This window comes from Oncorhynchus masou, chromosome 22 (genome assembly GCF_036934945.1).
Source record: "Oncorhynchus masou masou isolate Uvic2021 chromosome 22, UVic_Omas_1.1, whole genome shotgun sequence".
In the NCBI taxonomy this organism is placed as follows: Eukaryota; Metazoa; Chordata; class Actinopteri; order Salmoniformes; family Salmonidae; genus Oncorhynchus; species Oncorhynchus masou.
Genome location: NC_088233.1, coordinates 48,507,416 through 48,527,391, shown reverse-complemented (window position 1 = coordinate 48,527,391; position 19,976 = coordinate 48,507,416). Strand labels below are relative to the sequence as shown.

Genomic DNA, 19,976 nt, shown 5'->3' with positions numbered 1-19,976 from the left:
ATTACACTACATGTGAGAGGTTATAGGCCTACGGTCAGTGTCCAGATTTCAGTTACTATTCCATTTAACCTATATGAAATTAAATTAGGAATATTGTGTTTATTCATGGTAAATGGATATTCGTGAGCGGGATATCAAAGGTTCATGTAAACAGCTTATCCCGAATAAGACCTTAAGCGGGGTATGATCTACTATCCGGAATACTGAGCGCATGTAAACGTGGTCACTGAGTACCACTCTTCATATTTTCAAGCATGGTGGTGGCTGCATCATGTTATGGGTTTGCTTGTCATCGGCAAGGACTAGGGAGTTTTTTGGGGGGATAAAAATAAACAGAATAGAGGTGAGCACAGACAAAATCCTAGAGGAAAACCTGGTTTAGTCTGCTTTCCAACACTGGGAGACAAATTCACCTTTCAGCAGGACTATAACCTAAAACACAAGGCCAAATATACACTGGAGTTGCTTACCACAAATGTTCTTGAGTGGCAAAATCTATGGCAAGACTTGAAATGGCTGTCTAAGAATGATCAACAACCAACTAAACAGAGCTTGAATAATTTTTAAAATAATAAATGGGAAAATATTGTACAATCCAGGTGTGGAAAGCTCTTAGAGACTTACCAGAAAGACTCAACACTATAATCACTGCCAAAGGTGATTCTATGTATTGACTCAGGGGGTTGAATACTTATCAAGAAATATGAAGTGTTTTATTTTCCATTGTTAAAAATAAAGTTAGAATTTAGAGTATCGTTGACAAAAAATGAATCTATTTTAATCTCACTTTGTAACAACAAAATGTGGAAAAAGTCAAGGGGTGTGAAGGCACTGACAGAGTCACTGACTCTTATTGTTATCAAGGAATTGTGCATGCAATGATATAGGCATGTGAAGTAACATCACTTTTCACCGGGGGCTGGCTGGGAAAAAAACAACATTTCGTAGGGCCCTCCCTGCACACTTCGGAAGCTTCAACACAGACCATTATTGGTTTACACAAAAGTGTATATCCACAAAAGTCAGCTCCACACACAAGTGCACCACACCCATATTCAGTGCCTGGTGTAAGTGTTCACTATCCTAAAGTAATTTGGTTGTGTTGCACATTTCACAAACTTCTCTACACGTTTTGTCTTATCTTTATTAACGGCATCACAGCATCAACTTAGTTATTAAGACATTTTTCATGTGTCCAACTACTAGAAGTATCCCATATAGTGTGTTTTCAAGATGAAGGGTGGGGACTAGATCCTGGGACAGGGACAGGTTGAAGATGTCCGAGAAGACGCCCACCAGCTAGTCAACACACACTCTGAAGACGAGGCCAGGGGTGCCATCTGAGCCGGGTGCTTTGTGAGTATTAACAGTTTTGAGAGTTTTCGTCAGGTCAGCCTCGGAGAGGTTTTCGTCAGGTCAGCCTCGTCAGCGACAGTCTTCCTGGATGGCTTTTGCTCAATGAAGGTGTCAACGAGCTAGCTAACTATTTATTTGCCTAAACACTCATATTTGTAGGTGAATACGTTGCTGTCTATTCATTATTCATTATTCATTAATACCAAAATGTCAATAAGCTAGTGTCAGTGTTCAGTGGCATGTTAGCTAGCGCAACAGCTAAGGTAGCCACAATTATGAGCTGATTTGACATTAAAGCAAAATGTCACTTTTTACATATATTTTTGTCTTCGAAAAAAATGTTTGTGCTTTGTCATTATGGGGTATTGTGTGTAGATTTAATCCATTTTAGAATAAGGCTGTAACGTAACAAAATGTGTGAAAATTCAAGGGGTCTGAATACTTTCCGAAACCACTGTATGCAGCCGTTTTCTTTAACGATTAGTTAGGTTTAAGTTAAGAGACAAAGGTAGTCTGTATAGCAATCCTGCTGGGCACAGACATCAATTCAACGTCTATGCCACGTTGGTTCAATGTAATTACATTGAAACGACTTGGAAATAATTTTGAGTCAACCAGTGTATGCCCAGTTGGATGATAGTCATGTCAACCACCACCTAACCTTCTACTGAAACCTGTGTATTGCCTCGTTCACATCATGCCGGGAACTTGGAAATACAACCTTTCTACTGGGAACGAGGAGGAAACTCAGGTATGACCTCTGGAGCCTGATCTTTCCTACATGCTAAACTCTGGTCTCATGCACCACTGAATATGGCAACCAACATGGCCGCGGTTTCGTCTTCAATGTTGAGAAGGGTTCTTGTGTTCCTCCGATCACTCCAACATAAAGTGAACATGGCATAATATATCCCCGGTGAAGGCAGGGGCCTATCTCATATCTTCAATAACTCTTATGGAAGGAAGTGAACATTTCCCATGTTAAGCATATGGAATGAATTGTACATGTTATGACTTTTAATACAGTTTTATACATTTTCTTGACATGAACTCTAATTATTTTGTGCACTACAATTCTGTCAATGGATAATACTAAGTGATTAACCTGAGAATAAATAACTTAGTAAAACTATTACATTAATCCTTGTAATACACAAACAAGAGAAAGAGAGTATAGAGGAGACTTTGTATTGTTGACATTTAGGATAAAGAAGTTGAAAGCAAGGGTTATTTGATGTAAGATAGGAAGATAACTGCTCAAAAATAATTGTCTCCATAACCTTGCTCCTGTTTCTCATCGTTCTATCGCCACTCCATGTGTAGTGGGGAGATGACTACGCCAAAAGAATAGAGGCGCAAAGAAACCCTATTGAGGTTGTCTGCAGGGCCTAGCCTTTTGGGCCCCCCAAGTCACAGACTCCAGCCACCCAAGTCATAGACTGATCTCTCTGCTTACCGCACAGTGCACGAAGTCTGGAACCAACAGGACCCTGAACAGCTTCTACCCCCAGGCCATAAGACTGTTAAACAAGACTTCTAAATAGCTAATCAAATGGCCACCCAGACCACATGCATTGTCCCTTTTTTTGCACTAACTCAATGCACACACACACACACACTAGACTCTACTCACACATTCTTACACTAACACAAAGTACGTGTGGATAGCTGGGGAGGAGGTCCAGAGGGTGACTAGACTTCTCATGTGGAAGTTGGAGAATTTAGCATTTTTCAAACACCTGAAACATGCCATTCCTTTGTTTCTAGAGCCATGGTCATTATGCTTAATTCTATGTTTAAAAAAAATAAAACATCTAAATATGTCTGCATATCTAAGCATACCTCGTAAGGTGGAGGGGGGGGGGACCTCTTATGCCTAGAGCTGGCCCTAGTGAGTGAGAGAGTGAGATCAGGTAAAGTTCTGGAGATGAAGGAATACAGGTAGTGTATGTGGAACTTTAGTTAGACCCGTATGGCGTATCAATACCATTTAGAATCTGTCACAGTTCAATGAGAGGATGTCTAAACACGAATGGGGGATGTCAGCCATGAAGTATTCCAATGACAGTGATCTGAAATATACACTGGGACAGTCAGTGGGACAGAGCCAGTAACTCTCCTATGTATGAAAATCTTTCTCTACCCCACGTGTCTTCTTTATCGTTCTCCTCCCCTCCTCTATCACCACACCACAAACCAGCTTCAACACAGTCCATTTAAAAGTCTAATACTTACCTCGGAATACTATTACTATAGTGTTTGTTAATGTCATCTGTTAATGTCAGACATAAACATACAAACAACTGTAAAGTACCGGCTGAAACGCGGTATTTTAACGTTTTAGGAACTTGCTTATCCAATTGGAAAAGAAATTTGACAATCCAAATCATGACCTTATTTTTGTTGTATTTATTTCCCATCACCAGAAATATTTTTTAAGCACTGAACAATAGAAGGCCTAACTTAATCTATTCCTAACTCGGGATAGTTGATTGACGATACATCTACAACGATATTAGCACAATATATTGACTGGCAAATCAAAGATATTTGCAGTTTTTTATTGTTTGGTCAATAGCACCACCTACTGGATAGGTTTAACGTTGCGCCTGAAAATTATGGGTGCATCAAATTTGCCAAATTTAGGACTGGTTTCCCGGACAGCTCCATTGAACATGCTTTTAAATCTAGTACTAGGCTTAATCTGTGTCCGGGAAACCATCTCAAATAGTATAGTTAGCAAGTAAGTGAAACTACCTGTTCCATGCCACTGAGAAAAATTGCATAGAGACGGATAACCAATAGAAAACATATCAATGGCGCTCACTGCAAACCAATATATATCAAAAACATGGTGAATGTACAAGACTAAAACATTCCATTTGATAGAATATAAATACATTACATTTTTATTAATTACATCTCTGAAGATCTAATCAGTCCGATAAAGTAACTGCAGAAAAATAACTAAGCCGAATGAAGCATCACTAATGGGGACTGTCACCACCAGCATGACTAGTATCTACGTGGGCCCCTACCACAGTTTACACAGCTCAGCAGTATCATTAGCTCCATAGAGACGAAACCCAGGATAGAGGGGCTGAGGAAATGTGGTGTGGACTTTGTGGAGGAGGGTCATTGTGTCAGAGATGCTGTAGAAGGACAGAGTACCTGCCTTGTGATCCAGGTACACTCCCACTCTGGAGGACCAAGGGCCCGGTACATTAGTCACAACATTATTGTGTATGAAACGATAACCACCCGTAGAGCACCCTAAACTCCAGGACTTGTCATTGGATCCGAATGCATGACCTGCCCTTGTTCTGCTGATGTCTTTATATGAGACTGCTGTATGAACCCAGTGCCCACTCCACTCCACCTCCCAGTAACAGCATCCAGACAGACCCTCTCGACACAGAACCTGGTAGTAGTTGGTGAATCTGTCTGGATGGCTAGGATATGATTGGGCTTGATCTGTAAAGGTGACCTTTCTCTTCCCTTCAGTCAGAAAGAGTTCTTCACATGCTGTGTTTGGGTCCAGTGTGAGCTGACAGGAATCTGGGACAAGAGCAGAGAAGAGACCAGCAGAGTTTAGAACAAGTTGTCAAATAATGTATCCACAATGTCAAAAAGAATCCTGTCTTTTTTCAGTAATTTACTGGCAGCACAGTAGCCAGTAGGTTACTGTAGATTTACAGGAAAAAAAAATTTTGGTGCTACAAAAATACAGTAAATGATTGGCAGCACAGTAGCCAGTAGGTTGCTGTATTCTGTGGCTGTACCCATTTCCCACAATGCACCATCATTTTCCAGTATGCTGCAGTAAATGAACAGCAAAACAGTTAATACAGTCATTTATTGTAAAATTACAGCAATTGCTAACAGTGTAGCTGAATGTCATTGAGCCCCCATAATGCATTGCTTTTACAGTACTGTAACAAAGAATTCCAGTAGCTAATTTAAGATTTTTAGCTGTACATTTTCACCAATTTGTTACAGTGTACCCGGTATTTGATTATAGCAGAGCAGAGATCAAAGGAGCAAGACAATGAATCAGATAGCTGCAGTACCCAGTCTTTGACTATATCCACTATTGCTATAGTATATATTCCTATCTCAGGGTATGTGAGGAGAGTCCGTATAAAGAGCATTAGTGATAGAGATAGCATCAACTGAGATTACACCAATCGGATTAAAACAGTTCCTACATTAATATTGAGGTCTATTGAACTTGACCAGTTCTACACACACACACACACACACACACACACCTCTTCTGCGCTAAACATGCCATTAGCTTTTCTTTGCTGCTTAATATTGCTGCCGCGGTAACATCGCTGCTACCCGCTATACATTGTCTGTTTTCTGCTAGACTCAACACCACCCCAGCCTCCACCTGTTTGTTTCTGCTATTTGTTCCTGTCAGGGGGATTGGTATATATATTTCGCTCACTGCCTGTGGTTGATTGATAATGGTAATAACGGTACTCATTGATATGGCATCGAGGCATCCCCTGAAGTAGCATTGCCTAATGCCAAGACCAAATCTATTGTCATCTGTTAAACGAATGAGGGTTTCCTGTCTGAACTGTTAGTTGCTTTGAATAAAGAGACTCACATTGTAAGAACTGTTCTCTTGTCTTGGGCTCTGTAGGCAAAACATCCACTACAGACAAACAAACACATTCACATAGAGAGGGAATGTTATCGTCATACCATATTGCACATGTACAGTGCATTGTTGTGTTACAGTGCATTATTACATTACAGCCTTATTATAAAATGGATTTAATTGTTTTTCCCCCTCAATCTAAACACAATACCCCATAATGACAAAGCAAAAACAGATTATTTTTTTAAATGTATAAAAAAAAATATTACATTTACATCATTATTTAGACCGTTTCCTTAAGACTTTGTTAAAGCACTTTTGGCAGCGATTACAACCTCGAGTCCTCCAAGGTATGACACTACAAGCTTGGGACTTTCTCCTATTCTTCTCTGCAGATCCTCTCAATCTCTGTCAGGTTGGATGAGGAGCGTCGATGCACAGCTATTTTCAGGTCTCTCCAGTCCGGGCTCTGGCTAGGCCACTCAAGGACATTCAGAGATTGTCCCGAAGCCACTCCTGCGTTGTCTTGGCTGTGTGCTTAGGGTCATTGTCCTGTTGGAAGGTGAACCTTCGACCCACTCTGATCTCCTGAATGCTCTGGAGCAGGTTTTCATCAAGGATCTATCTGTCCTTTGCTCTGTTTATCTTTCCCTCAATCCTGACTAGTCTCCCAGTCCCTGCCGCTGAAAAACCTACCACCACTATGTTTCACCGTAGAGATGGTGCCAGGTTTCCTCCAGACGTGACGCTTGGTATTCAGTTCAATCTTGGTTTCATCAGACCAGAGAACCTTGTTTCTCATGGTCTGAGAGTTCATTAGGTGCCGTTTGGCAAACTCTAAGTGGGCTGTCATGTGTCTTTTACTGAGGAGTGGCTTCCGTCTGGCCACTTTACCGTAAAGGCCTGATCTGAAGGTTCTCCTTTTGGAAGGTTCTCACAGAGGAACTCTGGAGCTCTGTCAGAGTGAACATCAGGTTCTTGGTCACCTTGGTAATCAGTTTGGCCAGGTGGCCAGTTCTTGGAAGAGTCTTGGTGGTTCCAAACTTCTTCCACTTAAGAATGATGGAGGCCACTATGTTCTTGGGGACCTTCAATAATGCAGAACTTTCCCCAGATCTTTGCCTCGACACTATACTGTCTCGGAGCTCTATGGACAATTCCTTCGACCCCATGGCTTGGTTTTTGCTCTGACATGCACTGTCAACTGTGGGACCTTATATAGACAGGTGTGTGCCATTCCAAATCATGTCCAATCAATTGAATTTATCAGAGGTGGACTCCAATCAAATTGTAGAAACATCTCAAGGATGATCCATGGAAACGGTATGCACCTGAGGTCAATTTCCTGTCTCATAGCAAAGGGTCTGAATATTTATGTAAATAAGGTATTTCTGTTTTTTTATAATAAATTAACAAAAATGTGTAAACACCTGTTTTCGCTTTGTCATTATGTGGTATTGTGTGTAGATTGATGAGGATTATTTTTATTTAACCCATTTTGGAATAAGGCTGTAACGTAACAAAATGTGGAAAAAGTCAAGGGGTCTGAATACTTTCCGAATGCACTGTATATGAATTGTAGGGATCTAAAGTTGATGTTCTTATTATTTTCAACGTACCTGTAGTCGAGATCTTGGTCCATTCTCTTTTAAGGAAGTATTCTAGTTTCTCTCTCAGCTCAGACACAGTCTTACTCACATATCCAAAGTACTGAAGAGGACGGACAGTGATGCTGGGTAAGTCTGAAGAAACACTGGGACTGGAGAGAGACTGATAACTCTGGGGAGTCAGACAAACGGACAGACAAATAATTGAGAGTTTCATCCATTCTACACTGATGTGTCACATGTACAGTTGAAGTCGGAAGTTTACATACACTTAGGTTGGAGTCATAAAAACTCATTTTCAACCACTCCGCAAAATTCTTAGGGCTGCAATCCCGTTAACGGGATTGATATGACAACAGCCAGTGAAAGTGCAGAGCTCCAAATTCAAACAACAGAAATCTCAATTAAAATTCCTCAAACATACAGTGGGGCAAAAAAGTATTTAGTCAGCCACCAATTGTGCAAGTTCTCCCACTTAAAAGATGAGAGAGGCCTGTAATTTTCATCATAGGTACACTTCAACCATGACAGACAAAATGAAAAAAAATCCAGAAAATCATATTGTAGGATTTTCATTAATTTATTGCAAATTATGGTGGAAAATAAGTATTTGGTGACCTACAAACAAGCAAGATTTCTGGCTCTCACAGACTTGTAACTTGATCTAGTGGAAGCCTTAGGAAGTGCAACATAACCAATATCCCACTGTGTATTCAATAGGGGCTGGGTTGAAAAATCGACCAACCTCAGATTTCCCACTTCCTGTTTTGATTTCTTCTCAGGTTTTTGCCTGCCATATGAGTTCTGTTATACTCACAGACATCTTTCAAACAGTTTTAGAAACTTCAGAATGTTTTCTATCCAATACTAATAATAATATGCATATATTAGCAACTGGGACTGAAGAGCAGGCAGTTTACTCTGGGCACCTCTGGGTACCTTTCATCCAAGCTACTCAATATTGCTCTGCAGCCATAAGAAGTTATTAACAAACTATAGTTTTGGCAAGTTGGTTAGGACATCTACGTTGTGCATAACAAGTAATTGTTCCAACAATTGTTTACAGACATATTATTTCACTTATCATTCACTGTATCACAATTCCAGTGGGTCAGAAATGTGCATACACTAAGTTGACTGTGCCTTCAAACAGCTTGGAAAATTCCAGAAAAATATGTCTTGGCTTTTGAAGCTTATGTTAGGCTAATTGACATAATTTGAGTCAATTGGAGGTGTACCTGTGGATGTATTTCAAGGCCTACCTTCAAACTCAGTGCCTCTTTGCTTGACATTATGGGAAAATCAAAAGAAATCAGCCAAGACCCCCAAAAAATAATTGTAGACATCCACAAGTCTGGTTAATCTTTGGGAGCAATTTCCAAATGCCTGAAAGTACCACGTTCATCTGTACAAACAATAGTACGCAAGTATAAACACCATCGGACCACGCAGCCATTATACCGCTCAGGAAGGAGACGCTTTCTGTCTCTTAGAGATGAACGTACTTTGGTGCAAAAAGTGCAAATCTATCCCAGAACAACAGCAAAGGACCTTGTGAAGATGCTGAGGAAACAGGTAGAAAAGTATCTATATCCACAGTAAAACGAGTCCTATATCGACATAACCTGAAAGGCCACTCAGCAAGGAAGAAGCCACTGCTCCAAAACCGCCATAAAAAAAGCCAGACTACGGTTTGCAACTGCACATGGGGACAAAGATCGTACTTTTTGGAGAAATGTCCTCTGGTCTGATGAAACACAAATAGAACTGTTTGGCCATAATGACCATAGTAATGTTTGGAGGAAAAAGGGGGAGGCTTGCAAGCCGAAGAACACCATCCCAACCGTGAAACACAGGGGTGGCAGCATCATGTTGTGGGGGTGCTTTTGCTGCAGGAGGGACTGGTGCACTTCACAAAATAGATGGCATCATGAGGATGGAAAATTATGTGGATATATTGAAGCAACATCTCAAGACATCAGTCAGGAAGTTAAAGCTTGGTCGCAAATGGGTCTTCCAAATGGACAATGACCCCAAGCATACTTCCAAAGTTGTGGCAAAATGGCTTAAGGACAACAAAGTCAAGGCATTCGAGTGGCCATCACAAAGCCCTGACCTCATTCCTATAGAACATTTGTGGGCTGAACTGAAAAGGCATGTGCGAGCAAGGAGGCCTACAAACCTGACTCAGTTACACCAGTTCTGTCAGGAGGAATGGGCCAAAATTCACCCAACTTATTGTGGGAAGCTTGTGGAAGGCTACCCAAAACGTTTGACCCAAGTTAAACATTTTAAAGGCAATGCTACCAAATACTAACTGAGTGTATATAAACTACTGACCCACTGGGAATGTGATGAAAGAAATACAAGCTGAAATAAATAATTCTCTCTACTATTATTCTGACATTTCACATTCTTAAAATAAAGTGCTGATCCTAACTGACCTAAGACAATGAATTTTTACTCTGATTTAATGTCGGGAATTGTAAAAAAAAATGAGTTCAAAGGTATTTGGCTAAGGTGTATGTAAACTTCTGACTTTAACTGTATCAAGGCAATATAGTTACCTGCAGGAAATGGATGTGGTCCTCTGTGTGTGAGAGCTGGTCCAGCTCAGCGTTTCTCTTCCTCAGCTCAGCTATCTCCTGCTTCAGTTGCTCCAGATGTCCTTCAGCTTGACTCGCTTGAGCCTTCTCTTGGGCTCTGATCAGCTCCTTCACTTCGGAGCACCTTCTCTCAATGGAGCGGATCAGCTGAGTAAAGATCTTCTCAGTGTCCTCCACTGCTGCCTGTGCAGAGTGCTTTTAGGACAGAGAGAGAGAGAGAGAAGAGAAGGCTTCATGTTAAACAGTCTATTCTCTCTTTAACTAGCCTGTTCCCCACAGTGGGGATCAGTGAGTTCGGAGAGGGGTCTCTCTCTTTCTCTCCGAGAGAAGTGACAAGGTGCATCCCTGGTCAATATTCACCTTGAGAGACTCCACAGCCTGTTGGAGATCCTTCAACTCCTTCTCTCTCTTCTGGACTCTCTGCTGGACCTTCTGCTGACTCATCCCCAGTTGCTTCTGTGGAAAGTCACTATTCAATGAGTTATCAAGCTTTATTTGTCCAGTAGTTCCACTAACACAGTAATGAGACATAGGGCCCATAGAACGTAAGGTCTAAAATAATGAGGAAATACCTTCGCAATATGATAATTGATATGTTGCTATGTAAACCTACATGTATCAAGTAGTTTACACTGAACTTTGGAGTCATGAAAGGGCTTATTCTGAATGATAATGGTGTTTGGCTTGAGAAAATGGTGATACATTTGGGGCATCTAGGTTAAAGTAATTATGTACTACATCATACATTTCGTATTATATGGTAATTTCCATGTAAAATTACCCATGAGCACCAGCATGTGAAGTTCATAGGAGCATATCAAATTGGGTGTCAAATGAAAGCTAAGAGTATATTTTTGGGAAATTAAGGCATAGATACATTTTCAACCATTTTCCATCTTAAAAATTAGGCACATGTTTCCATCCACAGTTTTTATGCGAGTAAAGTCATGCTATATACAAAAATGTATCACAACAGCTTTGAAGGAAACAGGAAGTTTCCGTCCAATATTATAAATGCCGACAGAACATTTCTTTGTTAGACATGGTGGGAGGGATCTTTTTGTGTCGGTAAAATGTATTACGCTAGACATTGTGGAAATGCCTTTAAGCGCAAATATTGATATAACAATCATCCAATTGGGAGTCACACGATGGCATGGTGTGTGGTCCTCCAACTAGGACTCGGGAAACAATGAAGTTTATTAGGCTACAGATTAAATAAATTATTATGAACTTCACAGGGTGGTGAAAGTGCACACCTTTCCAAGGTCACTGTATGTCAACAAGTCAGTTTGGTGGATCCACACCACTGGTGGAAAAATTTGCATATTTTCTTTATGCATATTTTTTAAATATTTGCATGATAATCTGTTGCCAATTGGATGGAAACCTAGCAACTAATGGCTTTGATTTCTGGTCAAACAGATGGAACATCTACCAGAAAAAAAGTCTTAAAAGGTATTAGAAATGCATCAATTACAGACCCCTGCCAATTAATATCAACACTTATATTTCGTTTGGATAAATTATTCGCCTTCTGTAAATTTAAGAAACATTGCCTTGTAATTCCGTTACCAAAAACCCACATATTTTTAAAAGCCCCGTGCATGATGGAGTTTTGGCTTGGTGACATTACCAGGTGGTAAATTCGTTAATAGACCAATTAGAAAGAGTTCCAAACATCTCTGCCAATTACAGCTAGTTTTCAGTTTTCCCCTCCCCACTCAGGCTACTCCCAGACAGTCCAAGCTAAATTCTTGCTTGAGAAATGTATCTTCGCTCAGAAGCAATTAGTTTCTTTTAGACCATTTTAATAGAAAACAATCATGATTTGGTGTTGAAATAAATAAATAAAATCTGCGTTGAACCTTTAACGGCAGAAGCACTGCAAGGACGACAGTCGTCAGGAAATGTCCCGCCATCACAGGATCCTTCTGAGCCGGTTTAGGGACCTGACTAATACAGAAAAGCAAGCTGATTTCGTTTAATTAACATTAAATTATTATTTGTGTTTTTTTCCCCTGCTTTTTTTCATTTTCTGAACTTCATTATCCACCTGTACAGCAGGTGGCGGAATGCACATATAATTGTTGCGAACGCCATTATACCAAAAATGGGGAAGACGACTAGTTTTCATGCAATTTCTTTCACTTGAGAAATACTGCGGCAAACATTTTAGTGAGATGAGAAATTGCGCACCTAACACCTCTGCAAAAAATGTGCAAATGAATTACGGATTTCTTGCGTTCTTAGATTAATTCAGACTATTTTGATAAAGTGTACTGGTTTACGGCATCTCGAGGGACAAACGGTAACATTGCGTTTTTCAAGCGTAGGTATGTTATAAGGGGATATGCGAGCGCAGACGTTCACTTCGCCTAGCCGAACCTATGTATGCGGAAGAGTGTGCAATAGCTGTCATCAAGACAAAGGGCGGCTACTTTGAAGAATCTCAACTAGAAAAATCTATTTTGATTTGTTTAACCTTTTTGGGTTCCTACATGATTCCATATGTGTTATTTCATAGTTTTGACGTCTTCACCATTATTCTACAATGTAGAAAATAGTAAAAATAGAGAAAAACCCTTGAATGAGTAGGTGTGTCCAAACTTCTGACTGGTACTTTATATTCTCACAGTTTGTGTTACTTCTGCTGTGGGTAAATTATATTTCAAATATATAAAATTCAAACAGACTTAGTTCCTACTGTATCTTTAAGTCTTTGTTCATCAGACAGTCACCAACATGTTGAACAGGTCCTACCTGTTTCTCAGTTCTCTCTGCTGCAGCTGACACTGTATCATGGCCTTTATGTACATCCATCACACACAGCATACAGATACACTGCTGATGTGTACGACAGTAAAACTCCAGCAGTTTGTCATGATGAGAGCAGATCTTCTCCTGTAGTCGAGCAGTGGCTTTAATCAATTTGTGCTTCTTAAAGGCAGGAACTTCATAGTGAGGTTGGAGGTGAGTCTCACAGTAAGAGGCCAAACACGCCAGACAGGACATGAGGGCTTTCTGCTTTCTGGTCCCAGTGCAGAAATCACACGCCACATCTCCAGGTCCAGCATAGCACAGAGTAGGAGGGGTAGCAGCCTGGAGTACTGTCTTCTTCAGTTTCTCAACTACCTCAGCCAACATGTTATTTTTCCTCAGAGTAGGCCTTGGAGTGAAGGTCTGTCTGCACTGGGGACAGCTATAGACCCCTTTCAGAACATTCTTATCCCAGCAGTCCTCAATACACCTCCAACAGTAACTGTGTCCACAGGCAGTAGTGACTGGCTCCTTCAGTAGATCCAGACAGACAGAACAACAGAACTGGTCCTGATCCAGGAGAACTCCTTGCTGAGCCATTTGGACTGTTGTTCACTCTCACACAGACAGATACTCAGATCAGCTTTGTTTTCTCAGGAGAGAGTTTGTGGGAGGGAGAGGGACTTCCTGGTTCTGGCCAGAGGGGTGGGGTTAGAAAGAGAGAGAGAGAACTGGGGCGTGTTCAGCAGGACGCAACGTTTCAGAACATTCAGATAGAAATATGTTATGTAGAATTAACATGCCACTCCGACATGTAGAATAAGGAATCACTTCGGCTCTATTTGTGGATTTCTATCTGCAATGTTCAAGAACATTTTGCAACTGAACGTGGCCCTGCAGGCAACTTCAAGAGAGGAACAAACCGTTTTGTTCCTAGGTTAGGGCCTGAAGTTTAATATGGAATAAATCAAACAATTAAACATTCTCAAATGCGAGTTATCAAATCAAAGTTATTAGAATATATGAAGTATGTTGTTCAAGTTTCCAGTTTATTTTTGTATAATTAGTTAGGTTGGAGTTAGAAAAGACCAAAGTTGCTTTTCAGATAAGCAGTGGGTTGGGTTTGAGGGAGTTTAATTAGGCTGAATCAGGGTGCACCGGGCTATGGCCCATGACATGACCGGGCAAAACCGGTGAGGGAGGAACACCCTTCTCAAATTGAACAGTGGGTGCCCCGGTTGGGCAAGGTTTGCTATCTGCTTTGCACTGGACACTCGGCTCATGCCCAGGACACAGCCGGTTACAAAATGAATGCAATTACTTTTCACCCAGTGCAAACTCCTCCTACTCAGTTAACCATACCATTTGAGCCCTATCAGTCCCAAAACCCCAGTATCACGTTTCAGGTAAGACCCAAATGCAGACTGTGTTGAAGTAACAATGTTTATTATAGCAACAGGGGCAGGCAAACGACAGGTCAAGGCAGGCAGCGATCGGTAATCCAGAGTAGGGGCAAAGGCACAGGATGGCGGGCTCAGAGTCAGGACAGGCAAGGGTTAAAACCAGGAGCGAGAAAAAGAGAGACATGGGAAAATCAGGAGCTGAGACATAACACTGGTTGACTTGACAAACAAGACGAACTGGCAACAGACAAACGGAGAACACAGTTATAATTACCCATGGGATAATGGGGAAGATAGGCGACGCCTGGAATGGGGTGGAGACAAGCACAAGGACAGGTGAAACAGATCAGGGTGTGACACCCAGCAAAAATGGTCTTTTCATTGATGACTTTCATTCATCTGCATGTCCAGCTCTTATACTGTATTTAGCCTCACAATGAAGTGTTTTACCCATTTCTTTTCAGGATAACCAGGGCTACAAGTGGAACACAAAACTATTTGACAAAATCCATTTTATTGACAAATGTAAATGTAAATATATATATATATATATATACACATAAAAAAAGGCTGCCAGAGCAAAAACCTGATAAAAATGAATTTATATGAAAGCGGTACAGAAATTGTTTGCTCACTGGGAAATTAATATCCAACTAGTCGATGACAACTATGTGGAGTCTGTTACAGTATTGTAGACACTATGTCCTAGGATTTCCTATGATCTTCTATGTAGAATAACCCCTTACCTTCTAATGACTCTATTGTAGTTTGTGGACATCAAAGAGCAAAGCATGTTCCATGTTGGTGAATCTCAGCTTTTCATAAATACCTTTTAATAGTTTGTTGCTCAAGCCATTCGGAATCTACAGACATTTTTTTTTTAAATACCTGGCACCAGGCCCCTTCGGGATTCGCCCTTGTCTCACAAACACCGCTCTACCTCAGCCCCCGTTAATTACACAAACTGCTTGGTATCTACAGATGAAGAAGAAATAGACAAATCCAAATGTTCCAAACCAGAAGTCAGTAGTTCAAACACATAATGATTCAAATGGATTAGAAGTTCAAAACACACCGGCGTTATGGTGGAACTAAATGGGTTAATCGAATCCCCTACCACACCCAATTCCGTTTTTAGGGGGCCCCCAATCAAATTGCTATAAAAAAATGTAGGGAAGTCAACTTACTGGCAGTATAGTAGTAGAATACACAATGTGGAATTTCGAACTTCGGTTGTGCATCAGCAGTTTTCTTCTTGTTATGTCAGTCGCTGATAATCACTCAATTAGCCCATGTCGTTTAACATTTTATAGATTGCTAGGTAAATTAGTCTAGCCTGCTGTCTAAACTTTGTAGTAATCATGGCCAAATTGCTGACAGGGCACGCAAGATATGTGTCCAGGGGCCCTGACCTCTTGATTTTGTTAGTCACTCTCACTCAGATATCATATGAACGTGGCATAATGCCGTGTTCACGTGTGTGTCAGAACTTCCTATTATTTTAAATGTGATGTCAGAAAAATGACTTATTGTCATTGATGTACATTCTGTCCGGAACACTTATACTACAAACCAATAATATTTTAGCGAGCTTGATAAGTTAACTAATGTTGCTTGCTTAACATTGACAATATTGTCAGACTAGCTACATTATCTATATTGATAGGGTTGAGGTTGTCAAAAATGGATTTGTTGTCATCTTTTGGTTGAAAGGTAAAATGTCAGTGGTGAAACGTCACAACCCGGCAACTCGGGCCACAACATTTTCTCTGAGCCTCCCAATTGTAATTCCGACTTGGAGGGTCATTCAAGGGAAACTTCCCAGTCAGAACTAGGAATTTCCGATAACACTGATAGCATGTGAACGCGCCATTTGTCATGGCAAAATATGTAGAATTGAAGGAAATTTGCTTTAAAACTGTCCATTTCTCTCTCCACCCAATGCAAAAATGAGTAGAACGCCATGAAATTTGTTTTGTTTTAAAACTTTAAACGTTTCTCTCTGCCCCATGGTAAAATGTGTATAATAGCAGGACATTAACTTTAAAGCTGCACTTAATACTCTCTGCTGCCAAGGTGGACATTAAAATGTTTTGCAGGCCCAGGAAAATGCTAAACGGCACCTGTGTAATATATCCCCTCGTGAAGGCAGGGGCCTGCTCTTCGAAATCTTTATGGGGAGGAAGTGAGTATTTCCCATGTTAACAATTCAATATTGGGCTATGTACAATGCTTGCCTGTTTCAATAAGACAAAATGGTGACAAAAATAAATTACAGTGCCTTTGGAAAGTATTGAGACCCTTTGACTTTTTCCACATTTTGTTATGTTACAGCCTTATTCGAAAATTGATTAAATAAAAAAGAAAAAAGATACTCAGCTATCTACACATAATACCCCATAATGACAAAGCAAAAACAGGTTTTAGCAATTTATTTACATAAGTATTCAGACCCATTGCTATGAGACGCGAAGTTTAGCTCAGGTGCATCCTGTTTCCATTGATCATCCTTGAGATGTTTCAACAATTTGATTAGAGTCCACCTGTGGTAAGTTCAAATGATTGGACATGATTTGGAAAGGCACACACCTGTCTATATAATGTCCCACAGTTGACAGTGCATGACAGAGAAAAAAACGTCAGTAGAGCTCCAAGGCATGATTGTGTCGAGTCACAGACCTGGGGAAAGGTACCAACACATTTCTGCAGCATTGAAGGTCCCCAAGAACACAGTGGCCTCCATCATTCTTCAATGGAAGAAGTTTATAATCACCAAGACTCTTCCTATTGCTGGCCGCCCGGCCAAACTGAGAAATTCGGGGGTCGGGGAGTTGACCATGAAGCCAATGGCCACTCTGACAGTGCTCTAGAGTTCCTCTGTGGAGATGGGAGAACCTTCCAGAAGACAACCATCTCTGCAGCACTCCACCAATCAGGCCTTTATGGTGGCCACTGAGGAGTGGCCAGACGGAAGCCACTCCTCAGTAAAAGGCACATGACAGCCCACCCAAGATTCTCTGGTCTGATGAAACCAAGATTGAACCCTTAAGCCTGAATGCCAAGCATCACGTCTGGAGGAAACCTGGCACCATCCCTACAGTGAAGCATGGTGGTGGCAGCATCATGCTATGAGGATGTTTTTCAGCAGCAGGGACTGGGCGACTAGTCAGGATCGAGGGAAAGATGAACGGAGCAAAGTACAGACAGATCCTTGATGCAAACCTGCTCCAGAGCACTCAGGACCTAAGACTGGGGCGAAGGTTCACCTTCAAACAGGACAACGACCCTAAGCACACAGCCAAGACAATGCAGGAGTGGCTTCAGGACAAGTCTCTGAATGTCCTTGAGTGGCCTAGCCAGAGCCCGGACTTGAACCCGATCGAACATCTCTGAATATACCTGAAAATAGCTGTGCAGCAAAGCTCCCCGTCCAACCTGACAGAGTTTGAGAGGATCTGCAGAAAAGAATGGGAGAAACTCCCCAAATACATGTGTGCCAAGCTTGTAGTGTCATACCTAAGACTCGAGGCTGTAATCACTGCCAAAGGTGCTTCAACCAAGTACTGAGTAAAGGGTCTGAATACTTAGGTAAATGTATATTTCAGTTTTTTTATATATATAAATTAGCAATCATTTCTAAAAACCTGTTGTTGCTTTGTCATATTGGGGTATTGTGTGTAGATTTGAGAAAAAAAAACACAATTCAATCAATTTTCGAATATGTCTGTAACCTAACAAAATGTGGAAAAAGTCAAGGGGTCTCAATATTTTCCGAAGGCACTATATATACCCGTTTTTGCAACACAATGATTCAAGCAAAAATACATTTGTGACTGATTTGTTCGTAAAAAAAATGCGTGGGGCAGCAACAGGCCAGTTATATCAAAATATATCGGTCAATTATCATTTCTACAAAACTGGTGGTTAAAAAAAAAATCTAAAATAATAATTAATATCATATATACGCTGAGTTTACAAAACATTATACAGACTGACCAGGTGAATCCAGGTGAAAGCTATGATCCCTTATTGATGTCAATTATTAAATCCACTTCAAACAGTATAGATGAAGGGGAGATGACAGGTTAAAGAAGGATTTTTAAGCCTTGAGACAATTGAGACATGGATTGTGTATGTGCACCATTCAGGTGTTCCTTACGTTTGTACACCCATCTAGTACCGGATCTGACCCCCCTTTGCCTCCAAAACAGCCGGAATTATTTGGGGTCTGGATATGTTCAGATATGCTGTGGCATTCAAACGTTGCTGATTTGGTATCAATTGGAAAACATTCCCCACACCATTACACCACCACAACCAGTCTGAACCGTTGATACCAGGCAGGATGGGACCATGGACTCATGCTGTTCACACCAAATCCTGACTTCGCCATCAGCATGAAGCAACATCAACCGGGATTCGTTGGACCAGACAATGTTTTTCCACTCCTCAATCGTTCAGTGTTGGTGATCGCATGCCCACTGGAGCCACTTCTTGTTTTTAGCTGATCGGATTGAAACCCGGTGTGGTCGTCTGCTGCAATAGCCCACCCGTGACAAGGACCAAAGAGTTGTACGTTCCAAGATGTCGTTTTGCACACCACTGCTGTAATGTGCCGTTATTTGTCCGTTTGTGGATCACCTGTTGCCTTGCACGATTCTTGCCTTTTTCCTTCCACCTCTTTCATCAACAAGCTGTTTTCACCCACAGGACTACCGCTGAATGGATGTTTTTTTGTTTGTCGCACCATTCTCTGTCAACCCTAGACTCTGTTGTGAGTGAAAAGCCCAGGAGGCCGGACATTTCTGAGATACTGGAACCGGCGCAACAGGCACCGGCAATCATACCATGTTCAAAATCGCTTAGGTCACTCGTTTTGCCCATTCTAACGGTCAATCTAGCAGTAACTGAATGCCTTGATGCCCGTCTGCCTGCTTTACAGATCATGCAACGGCCACGTGACTCATTGTCTGTAGGTGCAAACTATTCTCATGGAATTGGCCACTGAGTGCATCTCTGTATGTAATGATGGGTACTGTTTGTGTTTCAGTGTGTAAAATATTGGGTGGTCAAGATAATGGCTACTGTTGTAAGAAATGCAACCAGTTGATTGTCCTATGATGCCCATATAAAACATATTTAAGAGATATCCCCCTTCTCAAACCATCGCTCTCCCAGGCAGACTCAGGTAAACTGGTCCACGCCTTCATCCTCTCCCCGCTTGACTATGGCAACGCTCCGTTCAGGGGGCCACAATTCCTCCAAGATAGTCTTGACTAGAACCAGGAAGTCAGCCCACATCGCCCCCATTCTTGCTGAACTCCACTGACTAACACCACGGCAACTCACCACTGCTTCAAGTCCCGAAGACAATTCTCTGTACTATGGAGGACCGGGCCTTCTGCTCCATTGCCCCTCACCTATGGAATTCTCTCATTGACTTTCTGAGAGCCGCACCATCAATCAGAATTTAAAACGGTCCTTTCTTAGTGCTAATCTGGAAAGTCCTTTTATCACCAAGCCGACTATTGCTATTTCCTGGCTTGATTCTAAATGTGTTTTTATTAGTAATTTGTATTATCATTATTTTTGCCTATGTAGAACTTTGAGATAACACTGCAATGAAAAGCGC

The 19,976-nt window shown here is 41.2% G+C and overlaps 1 protein-coding gene across 1 annotated transcript; it reads right to left on the bottom strand.

Annotated features, from left to right (window-relative positions):
• Positions 1-3,750: 3,750 nt before the first annotated feature.
• Positions 3,751-13,610, bottom strand: LOC135509615 (tripartite motif-containing protein 16-like). Its single transcript, XM_064930411.1, has 6 exons — positions 12,945-13,610; positions 10,542-10,637; positions 10,143-10,376; positions 7,588-7,747; positions 5,975-6,022; positions 3,751-4,914 (listed from the first exon to the last, which is right to left on the bottom strand). The coding sequence occupies exons 1-6, from the start codon at positions 13,539-13,541 to the stop codon at positions 4,391-4,393; spliced, it is 1,659 nt and encodes a 552-aa protein (XP_064786483.1). The 5' UTR covers positions 13,542-13,610; the 3' UTR covers positions 3,751-4,390.
• Positions 13,611-19,976: the final 6,366 nt, after the last annotated feature.